This window comes from Ambystoma mexicanum, chromosome 6p (assembly GCF_040938575.1).
Source record: "Ambystoma mexicanum isolate Mex_15411 chromosome 6p, UKY_AmexF1_1, whole genome shotgun sequence".
In the NCBI taxonomy this organism is placed as follows: Eukaryota; Metazoa; Chordata; class Amphibia; order Caudata; family Ambystomatidae; genus Ambystoma; species Ambystoma mexicanum.
Window position 1 is genome coordinate 646,312,715 of NC_090935.1, and position 17,355 is coordinate 646,330,069.

The 17,355-nt window shown below is 44.9% G+C and overlaps 1 protein-coding gene across 2 annotated transcripts in view; it reads right to left on the reverse strand.

Annotated features, from left to right (window-relative positions):
- FCHO2 (FCH and mu domain containing endocytic adaptor 2) overlaps positions 1–17,355 on the reverse strand; it is a 1,284,287-nt gene that overhangs the window by 1,100,096 nt on the left and 166,836 nt on the right. For both annotated transcript variants that reach the window (XM_069627506.1, XM_069627507.1), the window contains exon 2: positions 10,671–10,762. In XM_069627506.1, the coding sequence (XP_069483607.1) occupies positions 10,671–10,762 (92 nt within the window). The remainder of the gene's footprint in view (positions 1–10,670; positions 10,763–17,355) is intronic.

Below are 17,355 nucleotides of genomic sequence, written 5' to 3' on the forward strand. Positions count from 1 at the left end.
GACTGGGGAGCTTGGTGCGGAGACCTCCAGACAGGAGGAAGGTGGAGCGCAGAAGAAATCCAGTTACACATCAACTTTCTGGAACTGATAGCCAGATTTTTTGCGATCAAGGTTTTTACGAAAGGAAAAGTGAATTCATGTATTCTGTTGAAAATGGACAACATTTCAGCAGTCAAGTACATCAATCACTTAAGAGGGACAAGGTCCAAGTTATTAGCAGAAATAGCCAAGGATTTTTGGCATTCCTGCCTAGAATCAGGGATCTCAGTAGTGGGCGAATACCTGCCAGGCACGTTGAATGTGATAGCGGATTGGAACTCCAGGCACCTATGAGACTCCAGCGACTGGATGCTGGACAGAGAGATATTCCGACAGTTGGAAGAACGTTGGGGCCCAGTACACACAGATCTGTTTGCGTCCAGACTGAACGCACAGAAGGAGAGGTTTTTCAGCTGGAGACTAGACCCAGCAGCAGCCGGAGTAGATGCCTTCCTGCAAGACTGGAGAGGACAGATACTCTACGCCTTCCCACCGTTCATAATGATGAGCAGGGTACTGGCAAAAGTATGCAGGGAAGCAGCGAATTTGATAGTAGTAGTTCCGATATGGAAATCCCAAGTATGGTTTCCAGTGCTCATGGAGCTAGTAGAGGACTACCCAAGAGTGCTACCTCAAGGAGAGAACCTTCTCACTGACCCAGTTGGGTCATTTCACCCTCAGAGTGAAGGGGACGCTGCCGTTGATGGCATGCAGGATAGCAGGAGACGCAGGAACCTCCCAGGGATTTCGGCACAGGCTGCAAGCCTCATCGCCGAGTCATGGGCTCCTTCGACTAGAAGGAGCTACGACGCAGCTTGAAACAGATGGTCAACATGGTGCAAAAGGAGAAGTATTCATCCGGTTTCTGCCCCTTTAGTCGAGATACTGAATTTTTTTGCAGAGCTCCTACAAAATGGAAAAGCATATAGAACAATAGGAGTGTATAGATCTGCGAGATCAGCAGGTCACTTGCCCATGGAGGGAGTGCTGGTAGGAGAGAATGTAGCAGTGACACAACTTCTAAAAGCAATAAGATTTAGGAAGCCGCCACAGCTGAGGTACAGGGTCTTATGGGACGTATCAGTAGTGCTGAAACTACTAGCAGATTGGCCCAGTAACAGATATCTGTCGCTAGGAAAGCTTTCGGGGAAACTAGCTATGCTACTATGCATGGTATCATGCAGGAGAGTGGCAGACGTTAAAGCGCTAGAAGTAAATAGAAAGACATATGGTCCAGAAAGAGTAACGTTCAATCTGGCCAGAAGAACGAAAACAGATTCTTCCACGATCACGTACCCCTGCATGCAAGATCATCCAAAGTGGTGCGTAGCCACGTGCATAAAAGAGTACGAGAGTAGAACAGCAGAGCTAAAACCAGTAGGGACAACCCAATTGTTAATAGCGCGCAGGAAACCACATAAAGGAGTAGCAACAGCCACTATAGCGCGATGGGTCAGAGAAATCATGAGTCTAGCGGGCATAGACAGGACAAAATTTGGAGCACATTCAGTTAGAGGAGCAATGGCCTCAAAAGCACTAGGGCAAGGCGCAGCTTTGCAAGATATTATGAAAGCAGCAGATTGGGCTAGCGATACAACGTTTAGAACGTTTTATTTTAGACTAATTAACACTCTAGCTGTAGCAAGAAGCTTTGAACAAGCATAATGCTCGCCTCCGTCTTGACATAGAATGAAGATTCGCCCTGCCAATAGCGCAGGGAGCTCTTGATTCTATTAAAGACAAGGAAGCAAGCATTCATTTCCCACCCTAGATGCACGGGAGATTTGTGCAAGGATGAGTAGAATGAAGTGATGTATTGCAAATGACTCACATGAACATTTCTTCCAGAACAGGGTGTGTATCCCCCGCCCTAACTTGTACTATAGTTATTTCTGACACTAGGAGATGAGCAGAAGAACGGCTGAAATCGCTCGAGAAGGGAGCTAGTCACACGGAACGAATCCGCATGTTGAAATGCGGGAGACCGGTGCGACATAAAGAGTAAAGTTCAGAGACTAAGGTAGCCCGGTTGGCAGTTCAGTTTTGGAGAAGATTGCAGTTCGAAGCAGTCAAAGAAGTGGAGGAACACAGGAAGAGGAAGGACTAGGTCACATGGTTAAGACACTGGGACTACAAGGAATGATGGGATATGGAGTATGTTTATTTAAAAAAAGAAGACATTTAAAATGTATATTATTTGTTGAAACTGCTGGAGAGTAGAATAAAGAGAAGATGAAGCATAATGCTCGGCTAATTGTCTTTAATAGAATCAAGAGCTCCCTGCACTATTAGCAGGGGGAATCTTCATTGCCTGGTTTTCCCATGCCTCCCAAGGCCGGTCCGCCATTTTGGATGTGGTAGATTCAGTGCCACGGGGGCCACGCACTACAAGCAGAGCTGGTGCGAGCCGTGCCTATCCCACAGCCAACTGCTCCTTTGCTGCAGGTGTACCAAAAGGTGTCATCCCTGGATTCTGCTTTGGTGCGGGAATATCACAATGGCCAAAACACCACAAGTCCTCGTTTACCGGGATTGCGGGTGGCAATATAACACGTGGAGAGTGGTTCTCTAAGGGGCAGAACCAGCAGCATAAGTGATGTTGTAGTTACCTGCTCGGATTCCATGCGTTGTGGGGGGAGGCCAGTTGAAATTCCCCATACCACCCCAGATTCTGCATCCCCTAGCGGGTGGTAAACTACATCCTCCTATATGCCCCCATACACCTTGAAGCCAAGCAGGAAATAGTGTCACAGTACCCACACACAAAAATAAAATCACTTACTTTGTCACTCTTATTTTCGGTATACAGTGAAAATAACGGATAGAAAACAACGAAAACTTTTAAAATTACATTAACAAACACATTTCCATTTTTTTTATACACATCTATATGGGGTGGGGTAAGGGATTAAAATGGGTCGGGGGGGGGCAATACAGCTAGGGAAACGGGGGGCAACCCCCTAAATTGGATAATATATTATTTTGTATTTGTTCAAAAATGATTCGTTATTTTTTTATTTGTTAACACATGGAACTTTATTTTCTGCTTCCCAATAGAAATATTAGTTCCCAAACAAATATTTATTTGTCCCTCGCTGTCATTTTGTGCTCCGTACTGGACAATACGATTATCAAGCTAGTCTGTTTCGACCGATTTCAAGGCCCCTCACAAAAAATCGTGCAGCAAGCAGAAAAAGTTCCTAACCACAATGATTAATGTACTCCTAGTCCTGAATCCCCTCCTTTCCCTTCCCTTCATACTTATGGGGCTTTTGGACAGGACCACAGCACTTTGTATGCAGCACCAACAATCTAGTTATTTGTATGTGAGGACTGGCCATGTGATGGATTGGGCACTGCCCTTCTTCCCATGCCCCACCTTGAGCTTCCCCTTCGGTTCGTTGCCAGCTGTAAAGGTTGTTGACAGACTAATAACTAGGGACATTTTTTACAGGGGGAGGGTGGCGGGCATATGGGACGGGGCTCTGGACTAGGAGTACATTAGTCATTATGGTGAGTAACTGTGTCCTACACCCCTTTCCTCCATACTTTAGGGAGATTCCCAAGCAGTAGAAGAAACCTAGGTGGTTGGTCCCATTTTTGAACTTTTAAAACAGGTTTTTGAGAACTGCTTCACCCAACTGGGTATCCGCCCTGGAGCTCAAGACCAGACAGTGATGATTGCAAAAAGCAGATGGGGTTGCCCATGCAGTTGTCTTAGATAGATATGTATTCCAAGGGAACGTGTTTCTGAAAGGCAACCAAAGCTGCATTGGCTCTTATTAAGTGCGCATGGAGGTTCTTCGGTTGTGGCAGTCCATGTGTGGAATAGAAGACACAATCTACCTGGAAATGGTTGCTTTAGAGTCTTGGGCAGTCTTACTCCTTCCGCCAAAAGGCAACAACTCCTTTGTTCTATCCAAGTAGAATGTGTTCAAGCAGTGTGAAAATATTTCCTAGACCAGATAAAGGATCAGGGAACACCACTGGTAAAGACATCTCCTGGTTAATGTGAACCTCTGAAACAATCTTCAGCAAAAAGGAGGGGTGGTTGGGTGCCAAAAACCACCTTGACTTGGTGAAAAGTTGTGAACGGCTCTACAGAACAGAGCCAGCAGCTCGCCAACCCTTCTACCTGAAGTGATGGCAATAAGGGAACCTACCTTCTAAGAAACAAGTCTGTTATGCATCGTAGGCATCTGTTTGAAGCATTTCTGACAAATGGCTGTTAAGACAACATTTAAGTCCATATTAACAAGAGGAGCCTTAATTGGGGAATAAAAACGGCATTTCACTACTGTTTGGGCCAAGGAGGAAAACTGACTGATCTGAAGTATGCTCTTGGAGCCGACAGGTACGTCCTGCAGGAATCTTCCTGCATGCCTGGGATTGCTTGATCTCAAATGGAAAAAAGTACCTCATCCAGAAAGGTAGACAAGGGGTTTATTGTTTTGCCTTTGCAACAGTGACAACACCTCACTCGCTCACTTTTGTACTGATCCCTTGTACAAGGCTTCCAGGCCGCTTGGACGATGCTTAGATTTTCCCCTGAGAAGCTAGGTGCCCTCAAGATCTGACCTCTGGGAGCACTCCGCTAAACTCAACGATCGATGTGAAGGATGCAAGACAGGGTTCTCCTCAAACAGGTGAAGCGGAGTGCAAACGATTGCAGTTGCAGTGTTGTGGGTGCTTTCTTGCAGAAGCTGCTGTTTCTACTCAGAGGATTCGTAGAGGGACACACAGTTCCGTGGTAATCCACATTTCAACATGCAGCGCTGAAGCAGATGCGTTAAGTTGCACTGCAGTCGAGGGCAGGCAGACGCTGGAAGGTCAGTGGACTTTATTTTTACTCATGTACTCTCTCCGAAGTAAATCTACCCTAGAAAGCATGAACGCTGAAGATTATGGACTTGGTGAGGGCTCGCCCATTTGCCCAATTCGTTGATGGACAGCTCTGTCCCATTGGGGCAAACAATGCTGTCTGCCTGCCTTTCCAACCAAAACAATCTTCTAAAATAACAAGCTTTTTTCAACCCATGGGCCTAACGGATAAAAACACAGAAACGTCTCTTGTGTGCAAAAATGAAATAGCGTACAAACATTGGAATAACTATTTTAGCAGAGACTTCTATTAATTCAGCGAAAGTCCTTGAGGCGGCTTTATCATGCTCCGAGCAGGGGAGTAACGTGCTGACAAGCGAACAAATCTCAATTGAAAAGGAAGACTCCTTTCTGAATACTCCACCAAAATTCACAGAATTTAATAGCTCCGCTACAGAGCTTTCGTCAACTCCCTCTATGTACAACAGTGATCAAAAGGAGTACATGGCATCCCTAAATCAGAAGATTCAGGGTGAAATGAGTCAAACTACTCCATCTGCCTTACACATTTTATTGTCATGTCTCAACCTTTAAGACAATATTAACACTGAAGTGAAAGTTTGTGCTGTTCTTTTAAATGGTATTAAAAAAGATTGGATGGATTGAACTCAGGTGATGACTTTCAGGTGAAAACCAAAAGAAACAACTTAAGAGATTGTACGACGACGACGGATCATGAATAATGCGTGGGGCACTCTTGTAATCTGACTGTGGTGGAGGAGGTTAACATGGAAGTTACCACAGAACACCAAGAACAAGTAGTAAGGGGTGAGAGTGAAGTAATCATTATTGCCTCAGGTTCTAAGAACTCTCAGGAACACAAAACCTTTAAATTGCCTCAAAAAAAGAAGAGTAAACCCTTAAATCCAAAAGAAGGCAATAGGTGATCGTCTCGTACTTTTTTTACAGACTCTTACGCTAAATGAGTTGACTGTGGAAGAACGCCCGCTCCTGTTAGTCCTTTGCCAAAAAAGTTAAAATTGAAACGCAAGACAATGGCACCAAATGGGATGCTTCAGGTGGTGCCAGAAAGCAAAGACGTCTGTACTTCATCCCGGGTGTCTTGTTCAGAGTTTTAAAATAACAGTGGTGTGTCAAACTTCCAATTTCACTCCATTGGATAATGCCTTCCATTCTACAATCTATTCAGTTGTTGCAAAGGGCACAATAAATGGGGGAATGGATTTTGTACCAACAACAGGGATCAATCCACTGTAAAGTATTTAGCATTTTAAAGAGAACAGGGGATTGTTGTCACTGTTCTAATCCTGTATCCCTTTCCAGAAACCTGGATGCTTCTCGTCCTCTAGGTATGAAAATTGGGGCCCCTATGACTGATACTAAAAGAGCTCCAAGGCTTATATTGGAACACCTATTAAGGGAGGACGTTCCTATAACTCGTAATCGAGCAAATGTATTGGCCAAATCTACGATCCATTTTGTCTCGAGATATTGATTTTGGGGAATTTATGGACCTTATTAGAACAGACCAAGTAACGCTGGACGTTCTGTCGGAAATTGTATACGACGCAATAATTAAGGAATACAATTCCTTGAGACAATTTGGGTATGATCTACCGCCCTATGAGGTGTCACTTATAAAAAAAAAAAGAAAAACTCTTGTAATAATAATAATTTGCCATTTATATAGCGCTACGAACCCTCAGGTATCTGAGCGCTGCTCATTTATGGACCTCGGAAGGATGAAAGGCTGAGTTTGGCCCTGCCGGGATTCGAACCTGCGTTAGCAGGTTCTGCACAGATGTCAAAGCGAGCTCTCTACTTGCTGTGCCACTTCACCGGCTATAAAAGACAATGCCGGTGCTGCACCCCCTTATCAGCTAGAAGACATAACAATATCAATTGGGAGTAGAGGGAAGAATGATGAGCAGTCGGTCTTGTAAATCCAGTGTAAAGTCTCCGATTGGTCTTAGCTTTCAGCAGTCCTGAATTCCGATAATCCGAATCCAATGAGAACTTCAAACCCCCACTGCCCCCAAGTCATCTTTGGTTAAGAGGTAGAACGATTCTAATTTACTTATCAGCAACTCAGTAATATACTAAAGGCTCATACGATTATACCCTGGCAAGAAACTTGGCTTACATGCGGACCGTATTTTGATGGTCATGTTATTGCTTTCCAGCCTGCGGTACAAGGTTGCCTAGGCTGCCCGTCTTGTGGCCTAATAACCGTTATTAAAAACGATGTGGGGATAAAATTGTTAAAAGTGTAATATTGGTAGGGGTGCACGAGCTGCTATCTTAGATTTGGGAGATGGTGCGCCTACTGCTGAAATCTTAATATCTTTTGGCAAACAGGAATCTGTGAGCTTAGATTATTTCTTGAAAATCTCACAGCGATTGTTATGGATTGGCACGCATCAACCATGAATGAGAATATAATTATAGTAGGAGACCCCAAGTCCACCTGCCTTACAAAAAGATTGGACAGGACAAGTATGGGTCTCTAGTATGAACCTGCACCCTGGTCCCCCAACACTGTGGTCCTGTCCTATCCCTATGCTGATTGGTTAAGATTTGAGGGTGAAAATTGCTTCTTCCCTCTCTAAGGCTGCTCATGTCAGCTCTATCTGTCAGACAGGGCAGCTTAAGGTGCTGAGGAAATGCTTTCCTTTTCTGCCCCACAGTACCGGGCACAGTGGTGTCTTCCCTAGTACTGTCATCCCGTGACTACTGCAATGCGCTGCTGTTAGGTCAATCTGCCTACCTGATCTGTCATTTTCAACTGCTTCAATATCTGTCAGCTAGAGTCACCCCCTCCACCCATGGTAGGGCTCACATTTCTCCAGTGTTGCGCTCCCTCCACTGGCGAAGAGAGTGCTAAGTGTCTTTGCCTGTTTTTTTGTGCATTACATGGGACAAAGGCTGCTTATTTGCAGGCCAAGCTACGGTTTTATGTACCTTGTCGCGCTCTCTGCTCTTCTGAAGCCTTCTTGGTGGAGGTGCCTCGCTTTAGGTTGTCCCGGGTCGGCGGTAATGCCTTCTCTGTAAAGGGGCTATCTTGTGGAACTCCCTCCCTCTGGCCCTACAGAGAATGGAAGACTATTTGATTTTCAGGAGATCCTTGAAGACATACCCGTTTTAGTTTCCTCTACTTACTGAGTAGTGCCATGCCGCCTCTGGGCGACTGTGCACTCTATAAATGTGTATAACATAACAATCTGTTGGGGTTGCAGATGTGGAATAAAAATATTACAGGTGATATTCCTAGCAAGCCAACATGGCATAGAGTAGATAAAGTGTCAATGCTGGGCTATATTTTCATTTATATGGGTATTTTGAGATTTGTAAAAGGGATTAAGGTGTTGGAGTCCAAACTCAGTGACCAGAACATGTTATTTTGTGAACTCAATCTGTATATCAAGACCAGAATGGGTGGGGGTCCAAATATTTTAGTTGTCAACCTGGGAAACAGCCATGTCAAGTGGAACGATACATCAGATTGAAAAATGTAATGGAAAGATTTCAGAAATATTTTTTTTTAAAAACTACACTGGACTGCAAATAGGATTAGTTTAATCCTTATAGCATGTGTCTCTTTATTCAAAATAATTTGAGGGTAGAGACTTTAACTCACAAAAATAAAAAATAAAAAATAAAAAGTAAATAGAAAACACCCTCATTCTTTTGATATTCAGGTTTTGGAACAGAAGAGAGCTTTGAGAAAAAAGATCTGCAGGATTAATAACGATGCAACAAGGGTTATGCAACAAACTGTGGAAATTAAAAAAGCTAGACAAACTTTTAAAAAATTGGGTACACCAGCATCACTATATGCTGGTCCAGCGCCATGGTGAAAATAATGTTGGAAATGGTGTCTGGAAATTCGGTTTGTAATTTCTGGACAATAATTAATGATCATGAGAAAAACGAAGTTCAAATACAAACCAATCCTATTTTAGAACAGGAGTGGGTGAATTACTTTGAGGAGCCGGAGTGTAATGTGGGAGTGAGTGATCTCTTAACTTTGAGTGTGAGGACATAATGGCTATCATAAAAAAAGCTAGTGGTTCACATGCTGCGGGTCCTAACAATCTTTAGCAAGGACCCTCAGGGTTGGCCCGGTCATTTTAGCGGTGACCTAAAAACATTTGATCACATTTTTTTTGGTCAAATTTAATCATAAATATATATATATATATATGTGTAGGGGTTGGTAAGGGTATAGATTAGGGGGAGAGGAAGGGGGTGGGAGGTTGCGAGGGGTCTCCCTCTGCATTTTAGACCAAAAATAAAGGTCACATAAATTTGATCAAATGTGATTAGGTCAAATGTTTTAGTTCAAATAGACCCAAACCGTTTTAGCCCCTTTACAGAGATCCTTGGAGGTCTCCCAGTCTCCAGCTTAGACCTGACTGCACGAATGTCAAGCCAACCACTCCTCAAGAGCACCGGGAAGAGGTAAGTTGGCTGGGGTGCCCATCTAAAGGAAAGTACTCCCTGGTCTGCATGGTTTCTTCTCAAACTCGCTGAAGTGGCTCAGTGGTAGGCACCAAGAAAGCCTCTTACCATAAGTTTTCTTTTGCATGCTCGAACCAACGAAGAATCACAGTAGAAGCATGAGCTCCAATGGTTATCCAGCCCTAAACATTCAAGGCTTAGAGTGAGGCTCTGCCTCCGCGTAATGATGCCCTCACGGTGTGTATGGCGCAAACCCTTTTTTCTGGCATACGCTAAGGGAAAGGGCTAACTTCGGGACCCGTGCAGGAAGTTTAGAAATTGTGACAAGAAAAAAGACTGGAAAAATAACCCACAGGTGCTACCGTGTGCCCAATCCTGACTGCACCCAGAAACTGACTGGAGAGTGAGGTTTGGGCGGGGTATGGAAAAGGAAGGCCATGGCCAGGCTTGGACTGGCCCGTGCATACAGGAAAAAAAACAACAACTTTTTGGGTTTACCAAAAGTATGAAAGTAGGAGGTACGAGTATCAGATTTTCTGCTCACTTACACGAGGAAAAAATAAAAGCACATCTTGCCATATATTTTTATTGATTCACAGAAAAAGAATCCATCAATCTCTAATGTTCTGTTCTCTCAGGAAATTAGTGTGCTTCTTTGGAATGCTCATTCTCTTAGGAAAAGTGATTTTCAGTTCAATCTGGAAAAACATCACATCTACTGTAACTCCCCATCTTTAGTTGTACCCTTCCTTAAACTATTCTTATATCATTGATACTCTAACCCGTGTTTGAAATGATTCAATCCTCTATATTACACTGAATGCCAACTGCACCTCCCAGCTCTCCAAATATCGCCCCAGACTTCCAGGAGCTCGAAGCAAGTGCTATTAGTTAGGCGTGAGGCCAAACTCCTTCCAATTTCCTTTATTCATTCATTCATTCTGGGTTGCTCAGATCAATTTGCTTTGGCTACCCACATGCTCGCTAATTTGGATTAAATGTGGGATTAGCCAAAGTGGAACTGTATCAACATGTTGGAAATAGGCATAGTTGCATTAAAACATATTATATTTGTATTCCTAAGGAGTTTCTTTAAAATAAGGCAAAATCATCATAATGGTGTAATGAAATATGCCAAACCGCCAATTTTCAAACATTAAGAGAGATCAATAAAATCTTTAACGCACAATGTTTTGACGTTGGTCCACCACAGCAGGTGATCATTAGTATGGTTAGCAATAAAAAACATATGTATGATACGGCTTCCGTTACATCGTTTAGAAAGGCGAAATTAAAAGCAAAGTAAAGAAAATGTAAAAAATACACACCTTTCTCGAATAAATTCAGCCAACTCTTTCGTTGTGATCTGTCCATGTTTCATGTTGTGGTAGAGGACATCAAATCCAGTGTTCTTTTCTCCCTAAAGAAAAAATAAATGTTTTTAATACTTAATTCTTGCTCCACGACGTTGAACACATTTTGCAGTATATGGAAGAATAATTGAAAGTAAGATTCTCCTTCCCATATCCAATTTGTCTTCGATGTCAGATGGTAAAATGTACTTGATTTCACTCAATATGGAGTTGCCCCAAAATACAGTCATATTGGGAAAATGAGATTACAGCGATCCACGATGTTGGGCAATCCAATTGTTAGATGCCCCAACTTGCCTCTTCTTAATATCTGTAAAGAGGTTGATCTTTCTCAATATGAAATAATATTCATCTCAACAACATTAATAGTAGCAAAGATAAATTCACACCTTATTTGGAGGCAAAGAAGTTCAGAAAACGTCTCTCTGGATAGAGGGCCTGGATTGGTGTGGTTCATAGAAAGCGTACATAAAGCAAAGGGCTGCCTGGGCGAAATGGATGAATTGCTGTTGAAAGGAAATAGAAGGATGACAATAGGATAAGTTGAAACAAGTGGGGCACACAGTGATGGAGGGATTTTTACTTGGGCTACAAGAGGTAGGTTTTTGGGAACATTGTGGGATGGTGCTAGAATTCTACGATAAACCTGCTATGTATGAACTGTAAATAATATGAGCCAAAACTAAGCAGCCGATATAGGTGGTGATCAAGTTAGACCGACGAGCCAAAACTAATGGTGTTGCTAAACGCCCATCTGTGTCAAAACTAATAATGGAGTTTAACCGACAACTTTGACCCAAAACTAAACACAGCACTAGCTCACCACATATGAGCCCAAACTATCAATGGTGCTAAAGCATCAACTATGAGACAAACCTAAGCAAAGGAAAATTGACGAACATTCTGCCGCCACAATGCTACGACTCCCTAAACACCTTATACCAGCATTTCTGCATCATTAGGTGGCGGTTTAGAAGTAAAAACTAAAAAGGTAGCAAAAACTAGATAAGTCAGTTTCAATGGTGTTAACTACTGCAGCAGATTGCAAACAAATGGCCTTCCTTTCTGGCTTTGAGGGTCACAGCAGAATGCCTCATACCAGAGGATATTAGCTCCCTGAAAGGGGTGATTTCAGTTGGGAAACACTTCAAAAGAAGACCCACTTTCCAAATCTCCCTCGACGGTGTTTAGCACAGGCCACCAAACTTACTTTGGCCACTGACGAATGACAAGTCGCTGTTGGTTGGTTTAATGTGTGCAAGCGGAGAAGCAGCATACAGGCAAGAGCAAGTGACTTATGCTGAACAGTAGTTTGCAACTGGAAATGTTTCATCCTGGTTTAGAGGGATCTATGTGAGCACTTCGAAGAAAAATTGTTGACGAAAATGCAGATGTTTTCTATGCGCACTTCAATATATATATATATATATATATATATATATAGATAGATATATATATATATAGATAGATATAGATAGATATATGGGATACATTACTCACCGTAATCGTATTTCTGATGCTTGTATCTGCTTAGATTCACATGCTGTGCATAGGCCGAAATCTAGTGGAAGCTGCAGAGCATTACAGTTTGTTTTTCGAAACTCAAAAAAGGGCGTCGACACAGGGCGTGCCATAATACTATTCCTAGTGAGACGTCCACTGTACCCATGATCCCTCACGCGTCTAGGACCCTCAGATTGTATTTTTTCTGACATGAGGTAGCATGAGGAGTAGCGGGAGTACAGATAATCCAAGCAGATAGAAAGGTAAGACTACAAGCATCCATGCGCCTTCTCTCAGAGGGGAGGAAGGGTGGGTCGCATGTGAATCTAAGCAGATACAAGCATCAGAAATACGATTACGGTGAGTAATGTATCCCTTCTGAGGCTTGTGGAATCTGCTTAGATCACATGCTGTGCATAGATTAGCGAGCAGTACCTGAAGAAGGAGGCGGGATGTGAGAAGGGTCATGAGCAAATAAATGTCTTAGAACCGCTTGTCCCACTTGTGTATCTGTCTTGGAATGAGTGTCAATGCAGTAGTGCTGAGTAAAAGTGTGAATAGAGCTCCAAGTAACTGCTTTGCAAATGGTGTCAAGAGGTACATTTGCAATGAAAGCCAGAGTGGCCCCAATGCCTCTTGTAGAGTGGGCCCTAGGCGTGAAAGGCAGAGTTTTTTCAGAAAGTGAGTAACACAGCTGGATACAGTTAATAATCCACTTAGAGATGGCACCTTTAGAGACGCGATCCCCCTCTCTGCCTGTAGCTACGGAGACAAACAGCTGATCTGTTTTCCTTAGCGGTCTGGTCTTGTTTACATAGTAGAGGACCTCTCTACGCACATCTAGTGTGTGTAGTTTCACCTCAGCCCAGCTTTTTGGGTCTTGGAAGAAAGCCAGAAGCTCGATGGACTGGTTCACGTGGAATTTGGAAATAAACTTAGGTGAGAACCTAGGGTGTGTGCGTAAAACCAGTTTATCTTTATGGACAGTAAAGAAGGGATCTTGCACTGACAGAACCTGAATTTCACTGACTCTTCTTATAGATGTAATTGCTACTAAGAAGGCCGTTTTGTAAGTCAGGTGTTTGAGACTGCTCTTGTGCATGGGCTCGAATGGGGGGCCCATGAGCTTAGATATCACCACGTTAAGGTCCCATCCTGGTGGTGGGTTTGAAATAGGAGGGTGAAGTCTCTTTACTCCTTCCATGAAGGCTTTAACTACTGGTACTTTCCACCACAACACCTTGTTATGGGAAGTGGTGTATGCTGACAGGGCTGCCAGGTGTACCTTCAGTGAGTTAAAAAACAGTCCTGCATCAAGCAGGTGCAGCATGTATGTAACAATAGTGGAAGGAGTGCAATCAATTGGGTTGATTTGTTTATTCTGGCACCAGATAACGAATCTCTTCCATTTGTCAAAGTAGCAGTGCCTCGTGTTAGGTTTCCTAGATTCCTTTAGGATGCCCATACACCTCTGTGGTAAATTGAGATGTCCGAACTCTATGACCTCAGGAGCCATGCTGCCAGGTTCATTGAGTTGGGTTGAGGATGCACCGTTTGACCTTGGTGCTGTGTCAGTAGGTTGTACCAGCTCGGATGTTTGATGGGTTCGCACACCGCCAATCTGCGTAAGTGTGAGAACCACGGTTGTCTTGCCCACATGGGAGCAACTAGGACGAGCGTCATCGATTCTCTGTTCATCTTGTTGACCACCTTCCTGATTAGAGGAGTTGGTGGAAAAGCGTGCGCAAGCATCCCTGACCAGTTCGTCCACAGGGCGTTCCCCTGGGAGTCTAGTTGGGGGAACCTGGATGCAAATCCTGGGCATTGTCTGTTTTCGCTTGTGGCGAATAGGTCTATAGTGGGGAAACCCCACTGAGAGAAGATATCTTCTACGACTTCTCTGTGTAGACACCATTCGTGTTCCTCTGGGAGGGGGTCTCTGCTCAGAGCATCCGCTAGGGAATTGAGATCCCCTGGAACATGTTGCAATGACAGGAAGATGTTCGGTCTGAGTGCCCATATCCAGATTTTCTGGGCAAGCTTGGACAGATTTGGCGACCGAGTCCCTCCTTGCTTGTTCAGGTAGAACATGGCTGTAGTGCTGTCCGTCCGGATTTGCACTGACAGATTTAACAGGTAGGGCTCGAACGCTTGAAGTGCTCTGAATACTGCCAGAAGCTCTAACAGGTTGATGTGATTCTTGGCCACTGAGTGCGACCAGAGACCCTGAGCTGTGTGGTGGAGATGGTGAGCTCCCCACCCCGTCAGGCATGCATCGGTTGCGACTACCGCCTGTATCTCAGGATCGTAAAAGGGTTTCCCCTTGGACAGATTCTCTCTTGTCCACCAGTGAAGGCTTTGTACAAGTGTTGGCGAAACGACCACTAGATCGTCCCACTGACCACTTGCCTGAGACCACTGTTTCGCCAACCATTCCTGCATGGGACGCATGCGCAGGCGCGCGTGGGGGACCAGGTAAATACATGACGCCATCATGCCCAGCAAACGCATTGCTTTGCGTACCGTTATCTGGCGACCGGACTGATATTGCGGAATTTGCAGCAATATATTACGAATTCTTTCCTTGGAAAGAAAGGTCAACCCCTCTTGAGTGTCTAGGATAGCTCCTAGGAACTGTTTGGATGTGCTTGGCACCAGAATTGACTTTTTCTCGTTTATTGAGAAGCCCAATTCGAAGAGGAGGTCGATTGTCCTTTGAATGTTTGCTCTGCAAATTACTGGGGTCTCCCCCGTGATGAGCCAGTCGTCCAGGTAAGGGTACACCGGGATTGCCTCCCTGCATAGGTGTGCTGCCGCCACCGCCAGTACCTTGGTGAATACCCTTGAAGCCGAAGCTATCCCAAAGGGTAGTACCTTGAACTGGTAGTGCCGACTGTCCACCTTGAAGGGCAAGTTCTTTCTGTGCGCTGGGAACATGGAAATATGAAAATAGGCATCTTTCATGTCCAATGTTGCCATGTAATCCCCCTTTTTTTAGGAGGGGGATTACCTCTTGGAGAGTAGTCATGCGAAACTTTTGAGGCTTGACATACTTGTTTGCAGGGCGTAAGTCCAATACTGGGCGCATTGTCAGATCTTTTTTTGGCACAAGGAAGTAAGTTGAATAAATACCCTTGTTTACCTGGTGTCCCGGGACGAGTTCTATCGCGTCCTTTGCTAGCAGATTGACGATCTCCTCGAGGAGGATCTTCTGGTGGTCCAAAGAATGTATTTTTTGTCGTGGAGGATGGTTTCGGGGACGCTCTAACAGTTCTATGCAGTACCCTGCGGATACTGTGGACAGCACCCATCTGTCTGATGTGATCCCTTCTCAAGCTTGGGTGAATTTGGAAATGCGTCCCCCTACTGGGGTTGCGTGAGAAGGGACCCTGAACGGAGCATCACCGTTTTGATGGAGGCGTGCCGCCTCCTCTACTGGGGCTGCCTCTACCTTTTCCACGTCCTCTTTTGTTACCCCTGCCGTCACCCTGGGTAGACTGTTGGTTATTATTGCTCCATGGTGTACCCTGCCCCTGGGAATAGTTAGATCCTCTCTGGGAATTTTGGCCGCGTGGGTGACGAAAATTGCCATTCCCTTTCTAATTAGGGGGTTTATTGGTTAGTTGTTCTAGGGATTTGAGTGTTTCATACTCGTCCTTGGCATTTTTCAGCGCATCCTCGACCGCCTTACCAAACAGATCCAGCTCCACCGGTTTATCTAACAATGATGCATGGGTTTCGGCCTTGAATCCAGACTGCCGTAACCAAGCGTGTCTCTTGATAACAGTTCCTTCTGCTATCAATCTGCTGGCGTTATCCGTGGCATCAAAGGTTGCTTTTAAAATGCAACCGGACACGGCTCTTCCCTCCGCCGAAACTCGTGCCAACTGGCTCTTTAAGGGTTCTCGGGCGGAGTCTATGAGTGCCGCGACTTCTTCCCACTGATGGCAGTTGTAGCTGGCCAACAGGGTGGTGGAGTTGGCAATCCTTGCCTGGTAGGTGGAAGTGGAGGCTACTTTCCTGCCGAAACCATACAGTTTCTTGCTCTCCTTGTCGGGAGGAGCTTCGGACGATGACAAGGGTGTTCCAGCCCTCTTACGGGTGTTTGTAACAACCAGGGAGTCCGGCTTCAGATGCTCCCTTATATACAGTGGATCGGATTGGGCTGCCCTGAAAAGTTTCTCAATCCTGGGGTTCACTGCCCTGGTGAGGTTAGGATTTACGAGTGAAGGATCTATTCTTCTCTGAATAGACTTCAGGATAGGGATGGCCTGAGCAACAGGCCTCCTTTCTCCCACTAACTCCTCGGCGAAGTCCCTCTCCTCTTGAGCACCCTGGGTGTCAATGTGGAAATGTTTAGCTGCTCGAGACAGAACTTCATTTAGGAGAGGTTGGTTGTCGACAGGGGAGTCGGTAACCAGGGGTTCCTTCTCTACCGGGGTATCTACTCTGTAGGTTTCCGGGTCGTCCTCATCCTCTTCTTGGTCCTCATCATCCCCATAGTAGCCCGTACCAGTTTGTTCTTCCAACATGCCCAAATCTGGATCCTCACAAAAGGATGTCTCTCCTTGATACTGAGAGTAGGGCTGTACATAGAAAGGGTCCGAAGACTGTGTTGGTGTTTCAAACCGGGACTTTTTACTTGGAGGTATAGGATCCTAAGAGCCTGAGGGTGCTGACCCGTCAGGAGTGTAAGAGAGAAAGTGTTCAGGGTTTTTTGTGTAAAAATCTGCCAAGGATGACATCCTTGACATGACCCGGTCTATGTCATCACTAGACCATTCTCTAGAACTGGGAATGACTTTTTCTGGAAGTTTCTCTGACTTATCCTGACTAGACTTGGTGGTCTGAGCAAGGGTCTTTGTGATAGCAGAAGACTTGGACTTGTCTGTTTATGAGGAATGGAGTGTTTTAAAGGTGTGGAAGTAGGCAGAGGCTGCTTCCTTTGCTCTTTTTCCCCCTCCCCGTGAGTGGAAGTGTGTTTTCCCTGTTTTTTTCGCCCCTTCGGAGCCTTTCGACGCCTGGCGTCGAGGTTCGGGAGTAGTGTCCCTATCCTTTGAGCGTGGAGGTAGGGGCTCGGGGGCCGCCGTAACGCAGTCTGCGGGTGCCGACTCCTGGAGTGCGGTCTGGGGATGGA